The following is a 14438-nucleotide window of genomic DNA, read 5'->3' on the forward strand; positions in this document are numbered from 1 at the left end:
AAAAAAAAAAAAAGAAGAAGCAGCAGCAGCAGCAGCAGCTTTTTCACACTAGAGGTCATAACTAAGGAACCATCAGTAGGTTCTTTTAAATGTAGCCTGCCTACCTCTGATATAAGTACAGGAGAGCAATGATATTTTCTATAACAAGAAGAAACAGGAAGGAGTGAGAGCAGAGCCAAACAGAACAGCCTTGATTGTAACACATTTACGAAGGCCCCGACTGAGTAACAAAGTCGGACTACAATAGAAGGGAGGGGCTATAGTGTCTGGTGTGGTGGAGGACCACCTGCTGGAGATGCGGTTCACTGCTTTCCTGGGCTCTTTCCTCTGGGGATGTCCCCATATAAAGCCATTGAGAGGAACAGAGTCATATAACTCCTCTGTTGAGTCACTCACACACCTCTATCCACCCACAATTCTGGACACTGTAAGTTTCCACAAAATGCTGTGCCAGGGCCCAGAGCAGAATACAGGAGAACAGGCTGCAGTTAGTAAGAACTCTTGATCCTGGGCCCTTCTCTGTGTCACTGGCTTCAACAGATCATGTCAGAGCAGTTTCCCGGCTGGAGTCTGGGGACATAGTAGATTTGGAATTAAAAGCCCTCCGTTTAACACTCCACCTCCAGGGGGAAAGAAAATAATGAACTCCTAAAGATGGTCAAGTCTAAATAACTGTGACCTGTCACATGACTGGGGGGTGAGGGAGGAACTGAGACTGAGCGGAAACTTAGCTTGTCAATCACCTGACCTTAAAGTAAAAAGATCCTACATTAACTGGAGTGGTCCAGTGTCATCACCGGGGTCTTAAATGTGGAAGACGGAGGAAGAAGCCAATGTTGGAGGGATGTGATGTAACAATGACCTGAGCAGGCATTGCTGACTTTAGAAACGGAGGGAGAACTCACAAGCACAGAACACTGGTGAGCTCTGGAAGGGTGCAAAGACAAAGAAATGGAGTTCCATTACAGCTTCCAGAGGGAATGCAAGCAGATGCCAGACGAACCCAACCTTTAGCCCTGTACGGTGACTGGTGTTAAAGCCATCAAACTTGCGACATTTTGCACCAGCAGCAGTAACTGCAAACACATAAAGCAGGCAGTCTGGCTTTGTGGCAACCTCTGCAGCACTGTTTCCTCCTCTGTAAAATGAGAATGCTGACAACAGGTTGTGTTTCTAAGAGAACCCTGAGAAGCCCTGCACAGGTTGGGGAATGTAGCACAGTTGGTAGACTGCTCATCTTGCCTGCACAAAGCTCTGGGTTCCACCCCCAGCAGCACAGAAAACTGGATGCAGTGGTTCGCGTCTGTGATCCCAGCACTCAGGAGGTGGGAATTAAGGGCTACATAGCAAATGAGAGGTCAGCTTGGGCTACATGAGATCCTGTCTTTAAAAAAAACTGAAGGAAAAAAGGTGCCTTGCAAAGTGTGTGTACTCAGTAATGTCAGTAGATTCTTTATCGCACAGAGAAGCAGAAAGAAATGTCTTAGGGTTGATTCAGGCTTCCAGAGAAATTTGAGTGAGAATCCTGATGTGGCCAAGGTTACTTGGGAAGCCAAATGGTTTTAAGGGCAAGAGAACCCCAGGCTACTTTTCTCCTAGTCAAAGCAATTATCTCAGAACTTGGAGCTTTTGGTACCACTGGGACAGGCCATCAAACTACCCCTGCCCTCTTTTTACTCATTTATAGAGTTACAGGGCCATGCTCGGGCCACTGTAAAATTCCTGCAGCACTAGCATTCTGCATTGCAATAACCACAGTTCCTGCCCTGATGTGTATTCTCTGTTATGGGAATGGCTTCCATTTGAGTTGCCGACCTGGAGCCACACTGTAAGTAAGCCTCAACGTCACCCAACCTTACAGGCCAAATGCACCCACACTAATGGCATGACTGAGTCCCTGCTCAGCTGTCCACTCTGTGAGAGCAAACTGGGAGAAAGAGCAGTTCATGATCTAGACGGAAACGGGCTACGGTGGGTCCCAAGGAGCAGGAATGCTCTAAAGAGCCTCCTTGAGGGGGTCCCTGCTTGCTGCAACTTCATCAGATAGCAGCTGACAGCTGACGGTGAGCAGTGAGTGTTCCTGCAGTCTACATGCTTATTTCAACAAGTGTGCAGCTATGCGGGCCAATGGGAACTCAGAATTTTCTCCAGTTGCTACTCCGGATTAAATGAAAAGGCAGCGCAGGACATGGCTGCTACCATATTGGGCAAAGGGCTTGAGGGACAGAGAAAGTCAGACGTGTGACTAACCCCACCAGGGTATTTGGAGTTGGTACAAACATGATCAGAGCCAACGTCAAAACAAATGCACAGAGCAAATAACAGAAGCATCCAGAAACGTCAGAAGGCTCAGAGCACACATAAGCCCTTGGTCCGAATGGAAATACTCCAGACCCCAAGGCCTGGATGCTTTCCTCTCCACAGGTCGTCAGGGCCACTCACCGCTCTGCAGAGGAAGCAGCCTGGCCTGCGGACAGCCATGATCACAGCCCCGTTCTTCTCCCACAGCTCCTTCGCTTTGAATGTCCTTGGTTCTGAGAGAGAGGAAATAGTTGCTGTTTCCTTCTGGCCTGCCCGGTCCTTCTTCAGTTGTTCAGATGCTCCTGAACTACAACGAGCTGAGCTGAGCTCAGGACCCAGCCTAGGAGGGGACCAGGATGAGCCCTCCATACGTGAGAGAAGGCAGGCATAGGCAGGGAAGACGCATCTCCCCAAGGGACACTAACAAGGCTTAATGATCCAACTGCACACTGAAAAGTCCCTCCGCCGCAACCACCAACGTGCAACCCCAACATCCAAATTGCGGTAACTTCCAGCAAAATTGAAATTCCTTTTACGGCTGGCAGTATTGGTCAGTCTAATAACTCTGTAGAGCCCCAAATGAGTTTTATATTTTCACACCCCTCCCACAAATACTCTTAAAAGCATATTCAATTTTTTTATATTGACCTAAACACATTAACTGCAATACTTGCAATACTTACAAAACAGAACAAGGTGGAAGAGACCCAACAAGTAAATGCTTGGGAGAATTAGTGAGGACTCATTATAGAGCAACCTTAATTGTTTTAGTATTCCCCAGAGGTATCCACACACTTGTGGGATACAGTGTGAACAAAAAACAGGAAAGAAGGGAAGTGTGGTCACATGAGGTTTTTAAGACAGGGGATGAACAAAGCCTTGGCACTTCTCTCTCTGCACTTTCCTAAGGTGACCAGCCATGAATGTGAGTTACCACACTCCTGCCTTTCTAGGGCAGCTCCCTCACCCACTGAGCACATGTTAATGGCTTTTCTCTGGGGGGCACTAGCCAGAGGTCCATCCAATCAGTGAGCCCTAATGTTTACCAAGAGATTTCCCCTGCTGAGCCTGGGTCTGCTGTGGAAATGCATCTGGCAGGGGTAGAGCTGGCATGGTGGGGCTCTCAATGCCACAGACTCCAGGTGGGTCCCCTGAGAACGGGTACACAGGCTCCTTTGTCCTAAAATCAACTCCCCTGCTGCAGCTCCATCACAGGCAGGGTAACCACAAAGTACCTTCGTCTCCCCAGATCCCCCTTTCCAATATGCAGCTTCTTACTGTGCACCAGGCCCTGTACCATGCACCGGGAACACAGAACGGGTGAGAAGTATTTCTTGAGCTCATTCCACCCAGACAAGTCTATTTATTTTACTCTTGGTGACAATCTCAAAAACTCCTCAGAATACTCTCCGGAATAGCTGGCTTATTAAATGATGGTAAAATATTACGTGAAATATTACGGAGCAATTCATCATTGCAGTTAAGGCGACAACTCGAGTGACGGAGAGTGAAAAATGACTTTGATAAGAAAAAGATAAATTCGCCACGAATACCAAGATCACCTCTATGTGACTATATAAGCATGGAAAGGAATACAGCAAAATAAAATGACTGTGTTAGGTTGGTACAACTATTGGTAATTTAAAAATTGTTATTAGATTTCTCCCTAATACTGCTTCAAGAAAAAGGGACGGTTTTAAGAGGAAAGTTAAAGGGGTAAAGCATGTCTCCTAGCCTGGAAAAGTACCGAGGCCGACAACGTCACCCCTTACCTTTCTCCAGGGTTTTCAGGTCTATGTCTTCCAAATAATCCAGTGCTGCTTTCCGGGGCTTAGACAGAAACATGTCTGTGTTGGCCAGGAGCAGTGCCAACGCGGCGGCCCCCACAGCTCCCACACCGATGGACCACATACCCATGGTGAGGAAACTTGGGTCCTGGAGAAAAGACATGTCTGGAGATTGAGAAGAAGGAAGATGTTACTGTTCCCACAGGACAGCCGGAATCTGACCTCCTGCCCAAGGCTCCAGTGGGCAACTGGCCAGGGGACCAGAGGAGGAGGGCCCGGAGCAGGGAGAGATGGGACTGCTCAGAGCTGCTCAGCCGCTTGTCTGAGCCCCACTGGAGAGCTTGGAGAAAGCGCAGCCACACACAGGTTTGTGTCCCAAGGAGCTCACTGGGGCGTGAGGAGGAATGAGAGGAATGGCAGCCGCCTAGGGGCTTTTCTTGCACCTCTGCTTCCCTGGGAGGTGTGTGTGCGGCGCAACCTGCTGCTTCCCTCTCATTCTCTTTCATATCGAGGGTGGCAAGTGGCTCAGCTATCACCTCCCCGGGTAGGGTGGGGCCAGCCTTCTCATCTTCCATCAGAAGATACTTGTTTTTGTTACCCTATCGGTCTTCCTCTGGAGTTTAAGAATCTCCCGGAAACAAAGCCGGCATTTTACTCATCAAAGCCCCAGCGACTGCCCAGAGGGGCCTCGCTCTGGGGAGACAGATAATCTTAGTCAATTTCTCCCAGCTGAGAATAGCTTTCTCACTCATTATAAAAATGAAATAGGCTTCCATTAAAAACAGAAGCAAAACCGCCACTACCACCACCACCAAAACAGTTTCAACAGCGCCAATACACAAAACCAACCTGACAAGAAAGCAGAGGCTGCCGAAGCCTACCACCTCCAGACGGCCATTGTTGAACACCTGTATCTTAAGAGGGCAGTGCTACTGTTGGCCCTCATTTCATCCTAAGAGCTCACCCCTCCTGGTTCTCCTCTCAAACCCGGCTTGATGCTTAGGTCACTGGAGACTGGACAGTGGGATAAACCCCCTAAGATGCTTAATTCCACCTGGCACCATCTGACCTGGAAGTTTCTCCAAAGACGGAGAGGAGGCTGGGAAATCCACATCACTGCTCAGACAGGGGGCTTTGAGGAAAGAGGAAGTGACTCATGGGGGTTGACTTTGGGGAGAAAGGGGTTTAACTTAAGGACTGAAGCCAGCTTAGGAAGTTCAAATTTGAATTATGCAATAAAAGAGAGGTCATGTCTCGTGGCATAGGACTGTATCTTAGCTTTTCAGCAGGATGAGACAGGAGGATCCTATGAAGTTCAAGGATGTTCTAGCCAATTTATTGAGACTCAAAGCAAAAAAGAGGCTGGGGATCTAGCTTGTGGTAAAGCACTTCCATAGCACACTCAAGTTTTAATCCTCAGTATTATTAAAGTTAATTAATTAACCAATTAATTAAAAGAGAACTCCAGGAAAGGGATGGCCAAATATGACAGAAGAGGAGGAAGAAGAGGAGAGGAAGAAGAGGAAGAGGAGGAGGAGGAAAAGAATGATGATGATGATGATCATCATCATCACCACCATCACTATCACCATCATCATCACCATCTAGGACTGACTCACTTGGAGAAAGGAGGAGGCCAGTATGGGTGTTTAAAGCAGTGATGGCTGCTACTGCTACCTCACCTCTGATTTCAGCTGAGAGAGAAGAGGAAAGACTTAGAGGCACACAAACTGGTTCTATGGGCAATGGCTCACCACAAACAAGTGCTGAAATGGATTCAATACAATTGAGTGATGAACATGACTTAGACACAATCAAGGGCTCGGGCTCAGCAGGAAAGAACGTACCACAGGCCTGCTTCCAATTTTTTCTTTGGCAAAGTTACACATAACTGGATTATAGTTCACAGAACGATTAGGAGGGAAATCACAGCTCCCAGACACCTGCTGTAAACAGGAGAGTTTGCACAGCCTGGAAAAAAATGTCGGGACCATTATACCGCAGACGACGAAAAAAATGTCGGGACCATTATACCGCAGACGACGAAAAAAATGTCGGGACCATTATACCGCACACGACGAAAAAAATGTCAGGACCATTATACCGCACACGACGAAAAAATGTCGGGACCATTATACCGCACACGACAGTTCTGGATTATGGGCAGGTTTACATGATTTAAGAGCACATTAGGGCGGTCATCCAGTCACAGATGTGTAAGCTTACATCAACCCTACCAGTGGAACCCAGCAGTGCATTTGGGGAGTTCTGGGACCTACCCTACCAACACATCCCCTACCGCATTCTTAGAGGCACCAAGGCTCTATTTCACCACCACTCAATGACAATTTTACTATCAACCTAAATAACAATTTTGGAGAACCTAGTATGACACATGATCCTGAAGGAGGCATAGGCTCAGTTCCCAAGGGATCATAAAAGTAAGTAGGACGGTAAAGCGGCTTGCAGGGTTTGAACACTTGGGTTATGGTGTCACGAGGCTGGGAGCCAGGCCAGACAACCACAGAAATAGTCGAAGTGGCTTTGGAATTGGTGTGGGACACAGTTAACACCATGAGAGCTTGGCTGGGAGCCCCTGGGAGAGGAAATCCGGAAGTAGCCTGCCTACCCCCGTCACAGCAATAGGTGCTTCATCCAGCCCGTTTTCTCACAGCCACCTGCAGCACCTGGGTTTCCCCGTGGCTCTCATGCCATCCTAGGATCTCAAATGTTCTCAGGCCTCCATAACACCTCACTTCATTCTGCATGTTTAAATCCCCGGGGAGAGGTCTAGGGCAGAACCACCTACTTAGAATCAACTATCCTCTGCAGGATTTGATCGTGGGCTGAAGGTGCCCTAAGAACTCAAGTTCACACGGCCCAGAGGCTCCCATCTCCTTACCTCAAGTTCAAGAAGCTTGTATTCAAGATGTGAGCTTCAAAGCTACCCCAGGCATGATGTTTTTCACCCTTGCCCTTACCCCTACCCCTACTGTGCTCCAAAACTAACTAACTAACTAACTAACTAACTAACTAAATAAATAAATAAATAAATTTTAAAAAAGAGTGGAGTCACTCCTCTGGGGAGAACACCCTACCCAGGCTCTGCATCTGGGCCTTATCAGCAGCTCTGGTGGAGGCAGACTTCTCAGTGAGCAGGCCGTGCTGCCCACCCTAGCAGGTGGCTTTTCTGTTGGTGACAGGCAGTGAAAACTAATTGCCAGAAGGTACCGAGCTTCCAGAACTCAAAAGCCACTCCTGGCAAATCTCGGAACAGATGCCATGGCCACATGCGTGCAGTCTCAGTAGACCCTGGGTTGCCTGCTCCCACTCCCACAAAGGGGATGGGGAGAGAGGTTTTAGCAACTCGCTAGAGCTCATGCCTTTCCCACGCATGCCTCCAAGACCACTGGCCAGAGGAGGGGGGGCAGTAATCCCGAATTTCTAAATGTCACTTGACATATTTGGCTTAAGTTTCTTCTCTCCATTGCCCTGTGAAGCAGAGGGTATTCTCTTTGCAGGGGGCAACACTAAGGCTCTGAGTCCAGTAACTTCCCTTCTGTCACAGGACCAGCAGGTAGCAATCCTGCCATCCATCCATAGTCAACAAGAACAGCACTCCAAAGCTTAGAGTCTTTCCGATGGATGTCACACATGGCCTCACCACACATTCAGAAGTGGGATCTGTGGAGGCCAAGGACATGACCCTCCACCTTCGGGAGAATTTCAAGCAGGAAGCTTATTGTATTCAGTCATCAAATGCAGCTCCACTATGTCTGGTCTAAAGGAAATTTACCATAGACCAGCTGTCCCTTCTCTTTTCTCCTCCTCTGTCCCCTTCCTTTAAAACAGGGCCAGAAGAGAACTGAAAGGTTGTTTACAGAAGAGCCAGCCCCCACCTGACAGCTCTACTACTCAGCTCCCCATGGGGGAGCTTTATCTGATCCCCACGGCTCCCAGAAGGTGAAGCTGGATAAGACTGTAAATAAACAGCAGCTGGAAGAGCTCAGAGTGGCAGCTTTGGTCTGGAGAGCGCTGAGGGTGGGTAGAGGGAAGCCAGCTGGATTCTCCCAAGCCAAACTGCTGCCACCTTCCCCAGGCTCATCTTCTCAACCCCCAAATGAAGGGGTGACACAGCTCCTTAGACTCCAGGGACACCCTCTGATAGCAACACAAACAGCCTACTTTGGAGACCCAACATTCTTCTTCATTAACCCCACTTTGGCCCACCTGCCCATTCATGCTTCATCCAGCTTGGTGCCCTTCCCCAAAATATCCATCCTTCAGCAGGCCAAACCTGGGAATAGCACTTACCATGTACGGTGTCCACACCTCTGCTTCTACTGACAAAGGACTCTGACCCATAGGCTGTGTGTGCTTAGGCAGGGTGACCAGGCACAGGGAGGGCTGGAGGTGGAGCTCTGGAGTCTTGCCTAGGCCCCTAAGCTTAGCCACTCCACAGGCAGGACTGGGCCACACAGAAGCCCTGGGGCTCCTTCAGCTGCCAATGGTTAATCTCCAGAAAGCATCGAAGTGGCCAGCTGCCAAGGCCCCCTAGCTCTTCAAAAAAAAAAAAAAAAAAAGAGCAAAGTTTTGAGTCATTTGCAATTTGCAGTCATGCAGACTGTAACATTTCTTAAGTGCCAGCAGACTCCCCTTTGCTATGGGTGCACACTAAACCAGGCTCTTAATACAGCCCACATGTCATATTCAGCATCAAAGGGACAGGTCCTTTTGTCCAAGGCTCTTTGCCCAGCCTGCTCTATACCCATTTCTTACCCTACACCCAGGATGTCAGCTGGACTGCCAAGGATTCTTACCTGGTATCTATTCATCACCTCCTTCTCTTTCCCCTTCACAGTGTGCAAAGGTGCATGTGTGTTCACTTAGGCATGGGTCCTGGGATCAGACAGAGCCTTCAGGTGGCAATGCTTTCAGGAAAGGGTTTGAGCAGATAATACTGTTTATTATGGATCTTATCAACAGGCAGGCACTTACCTAGTTGGCATAAGGGCTGTAAGAGCTCAGAGTGGCAGAGTGAGGGAACTCTGGGTAAAGGAATAGCACACGTAGTAAATAGTGTAGTCTTGAAAGCAGAGTGGTTGGTGAGGGTGTAGTGGCCAGGGATGGGATCAGAATGGGAGCTGAAGGTAGGCCCTGTCAGCTCTGGTGAGATAGATGCGCACTGTATGAGAAGCTGAAATAGAGGGTTCAAAGTGGAGCAATCATTCTGACTAGGGACTAGAGAGATGGCTCAGCAGTTAAGAGCACTGGCAGGGCTTCCAGAGGCCTGGGTTCGAGAGTCCCAGCACCTAGACGGCAGCTTATAACCCTCTGAAATGCCAGTCCCAGGGATCCAACGCCCACTTCTGGACTCACTGACACCACGGAGGTATGAACATGGTATGCAGACATGCATGCAGGCGAAACAGCCCTACACATAAATAAAATAATAAATAAATCAAAATCACTCTGGCTACAGCATGGAGAGAGAAGTGAACCAGAGTGACGCCCGGCCAAGTTCATTGGGTTCTGGGCAGTTCAGAGTAATGGGGATCTAGGCTTAGCCTGTAGCAGTCGGGGAAGAAGACGCTGGGTAGCTGACTCATGAGATGAACAGAGTTTTGACTGGTAAAGTATAGGCCAAAGAAAGGAAAACTGACTCTAGGTTTCTGGTTTCTTGGGTGGCTACATGTGCCATTCACTGGTTAGGGAGCCCTAGAAGTCAGTAGTGGATGGGTATCAGTTTTGGATATACTGTGACAGATCCATATAACACCCTCTACCCGAAAACTTTGAGTCAGGAACAGGAATGGGGACTTGGAGGGCATTGCCAAGCCAGTGGGTGAACTATTGGAAGTAGGTAAAGTCACCCGGGAAGGATGGATAGGTTCAGAGAAGCCACTTAAGTGGCAAACCCTTTCTTGAAACCATTGCCAACTGTACGCTTTACCTGATGATACAGCCCATGCATATGTGAACACATGCACATTTCTGCACACTGTCAAAAACAGACCTCATACACTGTGTTTCGGTTATCTGTCTGACTTCACGGTAACACGGAGGGCAAGGGGCGTTCACTCCCACATCAGCAGAACTTCCCAAGGATCTGCTATATGTAATGTAGCAAATCACAAATGAAGGGATTTGAATTGTCCTCTTGAAATTGCACAGTGGAGCAAAGTTGGACGTAGTGGTTGCTGCCCGATTTCCCCTCTGCGTGAAAGCTCATTCTGGACACTGCTGGACACCGGAGTTAGAGAAAATACTCAAGCTTGGGACTTGACCTTGCACCAAGTCCCAGCTCTGCTGCTCACTGACAAGGTGAGTTGACATAGCCGAGGCTGAGTGTACTCACTGAATAGAAAGAAGGAACTCGAGATGCCCTTTCTCCAGTCTCACTCTCAGGCTCTGCAGCACCTGCCTGGTGACTACACCTACAGGGAGGGCCTTGAGTGCACCCAGCACTCCTGAGCTCCCCCTGCGTGAGCACGTGAGCACACTCTCACAAGCACACACACTGAAGTCAGATGCTTGCTCAAAGAGCTGCCTCTAGGCAGGGACCGATAAAGTCTTAACTAAACAAAAGCATCAGCAGTGGGTGGGTTAACTCCTGTCTGAAACATGTAGGGACAGCAGAAAATTTTAAACACCAAGGGAACACCTGCCCTGCCCAGCCTCACCCAGGGACTCTTCCCACCTCGGAAAAAAGCTGGCCTAAGGCAGACCCAGGTGACGGAAGAAAGGAAAAGGAGGGAAAGCAAGGGGGAAGAGGCATGTGATGTCCTTGGCTCAGGCCTTCAGTGGACAGACTGGAAAGACGGTTCCCCACCTCTCCTCTACTGTCCCCTGTTCTTAATGTCCTTTGCTCCTAAAGTTCTACTTCAGTAACCCCTTCATTGAGTAAATGAAGAGCTAAGACCCAGAGAAGCTGGCTAGCCCAAAGTCACATGGGCAAGAAGGGCATAGATGTCTACGTTGAGATCCAATTCCCATTCCATTACAGCTTACTCTGCTCTGGATTCTCAAAGTCCTATACGGCCTGCTACAAACCAGGCACCTAAAGCCTAGGACAATATGCACATGCATTGACATCAGAAAAGCCAGTGCTGAAACCTGATATTGGCTCAGAATAAGCTGAGCAAGATTCCTCCTGAATGTGGCCTGGTGTCCAGAGAGAACCCCAGTCTCTCCCAGGCCCAATCCTTGGCAAGCAGCTCATAAACCAATGCCAAATGTTTTCTTAAGGACCATTCTCTGCTGAGAAGCTGGTCTGCATGTTTCTCCTATACACAGTGACAAGGCCCTGTTAAGCGGGGATGCCATTGAAAATGCCAGCTTAGCGGTTACGGTCACAGTGAGAGACAGCAGAGAACTCCCACCAGCACCCGTGGAACTGGCCACTGCAGTGGCCTGCACTCATCGGTCACAGTCAGTTCTGTTGTCTGGGGTGAGTGACTGCCTCTCTCCCACCCTTCACCCAGATGCTAAGAGTCAGAATATGAACATGTGATCAGAGGAGAATAAGACAACACACTCAGAAACACAACTTAGAGTGAGGGGTATAGCTGGCTGGGAAGTCCTTTTCTGCGAGAACTGGTTCCCTCCAAAGACCTGGGCATTCTGCTGACTTTTCAGCCTCTGACTTGGCTTAGAAGACCTGCTCTCTCAAGTCATATGAATATTATGGACAGGAAGATGAGGACAAACCTCCAAAAGACACTGGGTTCCGGCAGCCAACTCCTAACTCTCATTTTGCCCCCCCCCCCAAGACCATTTTCTTGCTTATCACCTTAAGATCTTCTAGAAATCAAGCCGCATCCAGTGGTGGCGCGCGTTTGAGAAGACCAACATGAACTACAGCGGCGCTCTAGGAAACTGGAAAGGCTTTGCTATGGTTTTCATTTTCTTAATTCTTTTTCCTTTTTTAAAAAAAAAGACGACGTCTTGCTGTGAGGCCTAGGATAGGCTAGAACTTGCCACTTTCCTACCTCAGCCTCCTTAGTGCTGGAATTTTAGGCATAGACCACTTCACTGGGTGGTCTTTAGCTCCTGCAGGGTTCAGATGCACTCACTCACTGTCCTAGGAGGGTAAAACAGGCACCAGAAATGGAACAATTTCTCCAGCAATGTTACTGCAAGTCAGCTTTCTGGGTGGAAGTTCCAGGTCCGGGGGAGTCCTGCCTTACGTCCACGTTCTCCACAGCACATGCTCTGAGTTAGCTCTTTGGCTCTCCCACACTGCTCCTCGTAGTGCCAAAGGCAAAGGTTACTGCTCAACTGCAATCTCCCTTGGCAAAGGGCCAAAGAGCTCATGGGTGAGGCAGGCTCCTTCTACCACAGCACCGCTGGACAGGTCCTGCCACATAAGATTCTGTCCAAGCAGACCCGGAGCTTTAGCATTTCAAAGAAGCAGCTAGCCAACTAGCAGGAGGGTTGCTTTTAATCTGGGATACGAATGAAGTCTGGGCATGCACCTTAGAATTCCAGACCTGACCAAAGAATCCTTCTGGTGCCACACAAGCTTGAAATGGTCACTGCAATCCCAGCAATCAGGAGGCAGAGTCAGGGGGACTGCAAATTCAAAGAAAGCTTCCGGGAAATTCAAAGCTACCTTGAACTCCATAAGGCTCACCCCATCAAGAAGAAAAGGGGAAAGAGGTGGGGTATGAGTGCTTTGTACCCCTTCAGGGACAACACAGAGAGTCTCAAGTAAATGCCATCCCTTATAAGGAAGGACATCAAGGTAAGGTCGACCGAGAAGAACTAAGGTCCATGAGCCAGGACCGGCTGTGTTTCACATTAGCAAAATGGAACAATTTCTTAATCACCTTCTACAGAGATGAATCACTGAGGATGCTATAAGCTCTTTGCAAAGACTGCCAGAGATGTTAAATTCTTACTTATTCCTGGATTAGTCATTGATCACCCCAAATATTTGAAACAAAGGATTTTCTGATGAATATCTTCTGAGGACCCAGATTCTATTAGCAGGCTCCATGACAATGCTTTTGGAAATAAAAATTCAAGGAGTGACGTGGGGCAGTGGTGGTGCACGCCTTTAATCCCAGCACGTGGGAGGCAAAGGCGGGAGGATTTCTGGGTTTGAGGCCAGCCTGGTCTACAGAGTGAGTTCCAGGACAGCCAGGAAAAACACACAGAAAAACCCTGTCTCGGAACAAAACAAAACATCCAAGGAGTATTTTCTTTTCACATGAATCATTTACCAAGTTCCAAGAAAAAAAAAAAGTTGAAGTAAAAATAAAACCAAAAATCTAGGTAACAGGGCTGTGAAAACATTGGAGGCACGGTGGTAGCAGGACTCTGGGGTTGTCACCTCCCCATGCAAACTCTGCCAGGTTGGACCTTAACTTTGTTTGCTCTCCCTTGGGCCATTTTCGCCAACTCCAACAACCCAACAGTTCGGAGGATGGGCTGTCCTGGAGCTCTGATTAGCTCATTACCACACCTCAGCAGCGTTTTGAAATTTACAACTGAGCTTTCTAAGACAAAGGTTTGTAACCCTTAGAAGAGAAGGAGGCACACATATCTCAGAGACTTCCTCACAGGATACCCCAACACCGAAACTGGATAGTCACGGCCAACCAACCCCTGGCAGCCTTCAGCCTAGCCCACATTGGGTGGATACCCCTCCCTGAGAAGTGGACAAGCGTTTTTGTTTTTGTTTTTGTTTTCTTTCTTCAGTTCTCTGTCCCAACAATTCAAACATCTGGGTGGGCAAGAGGTTTTCTGTCCTCTGTCCTAACAATTCAGACAGCTGGGTGCCGCCAGGGCCATTCCAGGACCGGGGGGGGGGGGGGGCTCTGGGCCCCAAGCGTCGAGTCTGTCCTGATCGCTGTGGTGGGCTGAGGGCACATCGGAGAGCGGTACCTGGAGAGGATCGGGTCACATCCTCCATCCAGCATCTACTCTCCGCAACCCCTGGCCTGCCTCGATCCTCACCTGCGCCCCAAGGACCCCGCCTCCGTGGACCTCACTGGCCCCTGAGCTGCGGCAGCGGACGCAGGTGCCTCCTCGGTCGTAGCGCAGCTTTGAGGGCGGGTGAGACCAAGACCTCCCCGCGCCTGCGCAGCTCAGTGCCTACGCCACCACGCCACTTTCACGTGACAGACACGCCCCCGCAGCTCCAGACCCCGCACTGGGTAGAACTGGGTCGCCTTAGGGCAGGGCAGTACTTTGCTCGCTGATTTCCACGGAGTTAGTTTGGAACTAGCGTGGCTCTGTGGGGTAGATGTCCCAGCGTCCATCTTCACCCCCAAATGCTGGTTATTAGAATGAAGAAAACCAGCTGAGAACTGGCTCTAAGGATAATACCAGCTCCTCTAGCTT

At 49.1% G+C, this 14438-nt stretch overlaps 1 protein-coding gene across 4 annotated transcripts in view; it reads right to left on the reverse strand.

Moving 5' to 3' along the window:
• The window catches only part of Prxl2a (peroxiredoxin like 2A), a 20814-nt gene extending 6628 nt beyond the window's left edge, over window positions 1–14186 (reverse strand). The window contains exons 1-4 of one of the 4 annotated variants that reach the window (XM_029541855.1): window positions 14052–14140; window positions 8403–8648; window positions 4074–4236; window positions 2443–2534 (exon numbers count right to left, since the gene is read on the reverse strand). In XM_029541855.1, the coding sequence (XP_029397715.1) occupies window positions 2443–2534; window positions 4074–4236; window positions 8403–8453 (306 nt within the window). In that variant the 5' untranslated portion in view covers window positions 8454–8648; window positions 14052–14140. Of the gene's footprint in view, window positions 1–2442; window positions 2535–4073; window positions 4254–8318; window positions 8341–8402; window positions 8649–14051 lie in introns of those variants that run through there. The other 3 variants (XM_021203578.2, XM_021203581.2, XM_029541856.1) reach the window with 3 other exon arrangements.
• Between the last annotated feature and the right edge of the window lie 252 nt (window positions 14187–14438).

Source organism: Mus pahari, chromosome 8 (assembly GCF_900095145.1).
Source record: "Mus pahari chromosome 8, PAHARI_EIJ_v1.1, whole genome shotgun sequence".
Lineage (NCBI taxonomy): Eukaryota > Metazoa > Chordata > Mammalia > Rodentia > Muridae > Mus > Mus pahari.